General features: G+C 49.0%; 1 protein-coding gene across 1 annotated transcript; it reads left to right on the forward strand.

Annotated features, from left to right (window-relative positions):
• Nucleotides 1–1091: 1091 nt before the first annotated feature.
• On the forward strand, nt 1092–3232 carry LOC135384459 (putative nuclease HARBI1). The gene is made up of 3 exons (XM_064613660.1): nt 1092–1234; nt 1292–1519; nt 2455–3232. The coding sequence occupies exons 1-3, from the start codon at nt 1092–1094 to the stop codon at nt 3230–3232; spliced, it is 1149 nt and encodes a 382-aa protein (XP_064469730.1).
• The last annotated feature ends 1663 nt before the right edge of the window (nt 3233–4895 follow it).

Genomic DNA, 4895 nt, shown 5'->3' on the forward strand with positions numbered 1-4895 from the left:
GGAACACATCGTTATGCACTGCACAAGATATGCATCCCAGAGAGCAACAGTGGAGCCCGCTCTAAACCGCATGGACAATAGAATCTTCGATATAGCCAAGGTGCTGGGAGGGGTGATGTCTTTCTATCTTTACCTTTTCATCTTTTCAGTTTTCTTTCCCCTTTCATTCATTTCATTTCCTTTGTGGGAGTAGCAGAATTCGTCAGGTGACGAATTCAATATCTTCCGTTTTTTTTTTCTATAATAAAACTCAAACTCAAACTCAATGCTAGATCAGGTTTGCCCGGTGTCTAGCCTGCCACTGTAATGGCGCTTCCCACAGATGGCGGGCAAGTACGCTCTACCGTGTCAACCACGGCAGAGACCGTTCCAGAACAATACACAATCGTATCTATGGGTTTGAACAACGAATTACCGAGGTTCTTGTAGGTTCTACTATATAAGCGCCTCGGACTTTAGATCCGCTGCCTCAGAGAGATTCTTCCGACATGTTATGCACTTCGACAGACCACTCCACACAGCTGCTCTTCACACAGCACAGCACAGCCTGGGCTTTTCCATTGAGGTCGAACATTATGAGAGTGGCATATGAATTTTGTGAGCCTACTTATGGACTACCGTTACGAGATATCGTAACGATGGAGACACCATGTTCATGTTGCAGAAAGCGAAATTTTTTGTAAATGCGTTTAATGTCACAGAATGACTATCGCCACAATCGTTGATTGCTCCAGGCAAACTTTATTTGTACCCGGAAACTAAATAAACAACCACAGACAAGATTTCGCGCGAGCGCTCGCGACGTTTGGCGCGAATGGACCGTCCAACTACAGTGTTCAACTTTCCGACTGGCGCGGTGCGAATCTGTGCTACCGAAAGAACACGTGGTCGGCTCGAAACAGAAGACTGTTTGAGTGCGTTTTCTTATTCAACCCGAGTAGCCAGGGAGTTGGGCAATGACGTCAGATCCTTTATCATCACGTGACTCCAGAGTATATAAATATTTGTTTTTGTAAAAAAAAAAAAAAAAAAAAAAGATTAGCCACCCTTGACCGGAATTTTCGAACGGCTAGAGTTACTGTGCGCTCAAAATGGATGACGGTCCTGACGAGCGATATCATGTGGAACTGGGGACATCCTCAAGCTTCGTTCTACAGGAAATCGTAATGGGAGGTATGCTTATTGTGTCTGTGTTGGAGGAATCTTTAGACGACGATACCAATGAAAGAGAAAGGTAGCAGATCTGTGTAGCAGTCATGTTAAAGTCTCACTAAACGTTGCGATTTCGCAGACAACGCATTCCGAAAGTTTCCGAATATGCTGAAGAAACCATTCGGGATATGTCATCGGAGACCTGTAAGTCACACTTCCGGCTGCTGCCAAGGACTATTCAGCAATTGTCCACGATTCTGGGACCCTTATTGGGGGAAGGCGAAGTTGGTTGTGGCCGTCCACAGGTGCCAGCACAGAAGCAGCTGCTTATAACGGTGTGGTGCCTGGCCAATATGGAATGCTTCAGGTAAGACTCTTGAAATGCACGACGGTTCATTTGCTGTCGACAGTACCACAAGAAACATGCACAAAAGCCAAGCAGCTGTTGTAATCTACTATACATCGCGGTGTGCTCGTCAAAGTGTTATGTAGAAAGCAGGCAGCTATATGTCATTGCCACTAACCAACTTACAGGGATAATGGTCAGGGAAATTGAAAAAGTTTGACACTGGTCAATAAATTCATCCAAATTCTGATTACAGTTAATGAGACATGGTAAATTATTCCACAGGGTATGGACCATATATTGACGGGGCAAATACAGGAATAAGTTAGTGCGAACTGATGATGCCAACACATTGCATGATTGAGTATGACTGGATGAGAGCCATGGTGGAGGAATATAGTTTAATGATCTCGTCAGGGATATGAGTACATTAACTTATGAATGAAAATGAGGCTAGCTATTTTCCTTATTTCTCCTATATCGTGTAGACTGCCGCGTTGGAACCCGCGTGCGGCTATACCGAGAATACAGCTTTCCTGCCATGCACTTAGAAGTTGCTCATGAGGCAGTTGATGTGCTGAGGCAGGAACACATAAGACGAATACATACAAAGCCTCAAGTGCCAAAGAAATTACCAGTGAGAGATGGAAGTCACTGAAAAGGTTAGCCAGCTGTAGGGCTCTAACCCACATCTTCTAGATTAGAGCCCTGGTCCGGTAACCCAGAAGATGTGGGTTCGAGTCCTACAGCTGGCTAACCTTTTCAGTGACATCCATCTTTCATTTAGAAGTTGCTCTTCCCAAAAAATACTACAATATAATGTGCAGTGCCCCTTCGCAACTCTTTTTCAATGTATACCACACATGTTATGCACTGGAAATTACAGTGACTGCACGAAATTATGTTCACTCAATGCATTTCACAGTTGTGACTCTTGTTTTTTGGTTTCCTTGCAGGGGTGTTGGAGACCGACTTGGTGTTGCCAAGTCCACAGCATATGTATTGCCAACTGTTGCCACAGCATTTCACTGTGTACGAAGGGTTGGGGAGGCGCTGCTCAAGGTGGCATCTCGGTTCGTTCTGTGGCCCAGTGAAAGCGATGCGCTGTCCATCATAGATGGCTTCCAGAGGAAGTTTAAGTTTCCTGGTGTTCTGGGGGCTGTTGACGGATCACATATAGCAATTACTGCACCAAAAGAACATGCTGCTTCCTACATCAATAGGAAGGGTTTCTATTCTGTTGTGCTACAGGCAGTGTGTGACCATGAGATGCGTTTCTTGCACTGCTCTGTTGGGGAAGCAGGGAGCATGCATGATGCTCGTGTTGTTCGCCGATCAGAATTGCATGATATGCTTGATCATGGTCACTTCCCATTTAGTAGTCACTTAGTTGGGGATGCTGCCTATCCAATTGGTCCAAATTTGTTGACACCATACAGAGATAATGGTCACTTGTCCACAGCACAGAAGTGTTTCAATAAGCGACTTTGTCGGGCAAGGGTTACTATCGAGAGGGCCTTTGGACTTTTGAAAAACCGGTACAGACGGCTCTTTCGTGTAGAAACCAGGCGGCCAGACATTATTGTCACCATTATGATCACGGCATGTGTTCTGCATAATGCTTGCCTGTTGTGGTGTGATACGTTTGAGGACCCTAGTGCTGTCGGCACACAGGATGATCTGGGTACCAGCGAGCACACCAGTGCACACCAGACCAAGAGGCTTGGCATGTAGAAGAGAGAGGCAATAACACACAGCCTAGCACTCCTGTGATTTACGTTCATGAGCATAAATAAAGTGTTTTTGTTGAAGCGAAAAGATTTGAGGTTTATTCGTGGTGTCATAAGCAAGCCATAATAGCTAACAACGCTATGAAAGATTTCAGTCGACAGCCAGCAAGTGCTGGTGGTGGAACTTGGACCCATACCTCTTGTTCGTTCAGCATCTGCAATTTACGTAACTGTGCTGATACTATATGATCAACATTTAGCACATGCACCTTACCTCAATTTCATTCCAGGCTAATACCTATAAAACACAACAACTGTGATGCTAGAGTTTATTTCCAAATTTCTCCAAAAATTATTCAATAAGGTTGAAGGAAACAGGCGGGACATCCTTCATGTTGCGTGATATTCGAGAAAGCGATTTATTCGAGAGGAGATCGTGCCGGAAACGGCTCGGCGCGAGAGAATAGCGATGGCACTGTATGGCGATGGCGCTGGAACCGCTACAGTTGCCCCCCTCCTAGTGAATGGGCGAAGTCCATGAATGGTGCGTGCAGAGTACTGGCGCCCAGGACACGTGGCGGCGGGGCGGAAGCTGGCGGACGGAGGCTGTAGGGCAGGGACTTGCGGACGGTTGGGGCTGACAAACGGTGTAGCCTAGCTGCGAGCAGGCTTCCGTGTAAGCCGGCTTGAGCCGATCAATAGAAACTTGGTCGTCCTTCCCGTTGATGCGGAGCATGAAGTGCTTCGGTGTACGGCTCATGACGGGGTAGGGTCCGTTGTAGGGCGGTTGAAGGGGCTTGCGTACGGCGTCGACACGCACAAAAACGTGCGTGCACGTGAGCAGGTCCCGATGAACGTAGACCCTAGCGCCAGAGGTGCGACGCGGGGGCGTCGGACGCAGGTCGGCGAAAACGGCTCGCAGCCGAGAAACATAGTCTGTGGGGTCGGGAACGGTGGTGGCGGACGCAGGCGCGAAGAACTCGCCAGGAAGGCGAAGGGTCGTGCCGTACACTAGCTGCGCGGTAGTGCAGCCCAAGTCGGACTTGAAAACCGACCGCAGGCCGAGAAGGATAACTGGTAAGGCTTCAGTCCAGGCTGAAGAGTCGGAGTAGGCTCGCAAGGCGGCTTTAAGGTGACGATGAAACCGCTCCACCAGGCCGTTAGACGCGGGGTGGTAGGCGGTGGTGCGAGTGCGGTGGGTGCCAAGGAGCGCAGTGAGGGCGGCAAAGATGGACGATTCAAATTGCCGTCCCCGGTCGGTAGTCATGGTGGAAGGGACCCCGAAACGGGACACCCACGTCGATACGAAAGCAGCGGCGACAGTGCTGGCGGTGATGTCGGGAATAGGTGCGGCCTCGGGCCATCTCGTGAATCTGTCAATGACAGTAAGCAGGTAGCGGTGCCCTTGCGAAGGCGGTAAAGGGCCCACGATGTCGACGTGTACCTTGTCAAAACGCTGATCTGGCGGAAGGAAACTTGCGACAGGTGCCGAAGTGTGGCGGTGTATTTTCGCCCGTTGGCAGTGCAAGCAGGAACGTGTCCACTGCTTGATCTGGGCGTGCATGCGAGGCCAGACGTATCGCGAGGCGATCAACTTCTGCGTTGCCCGTATGCCCGGATGAGATAACGCGTGGAGGGTGGCGAAAACTTGCCGGCGGAGAGTGACC

This window comes from Ornithodoros turicata, chromosome 2 (genome assembly GCF_037126465.1).
Source record: "Ornithodoros turicata isolate Travis chromosome 2, ASM3712646v1, whole genome shotgun sequence".
In the NCBI taxonomy this organism is placed as follows: domain Eukaryota; kingdom Metazoa; phylum Arthropoda; class Arachnida; order Ixodida; family Argasidae; genus Ornithodoros; species Ornithodoros turicata.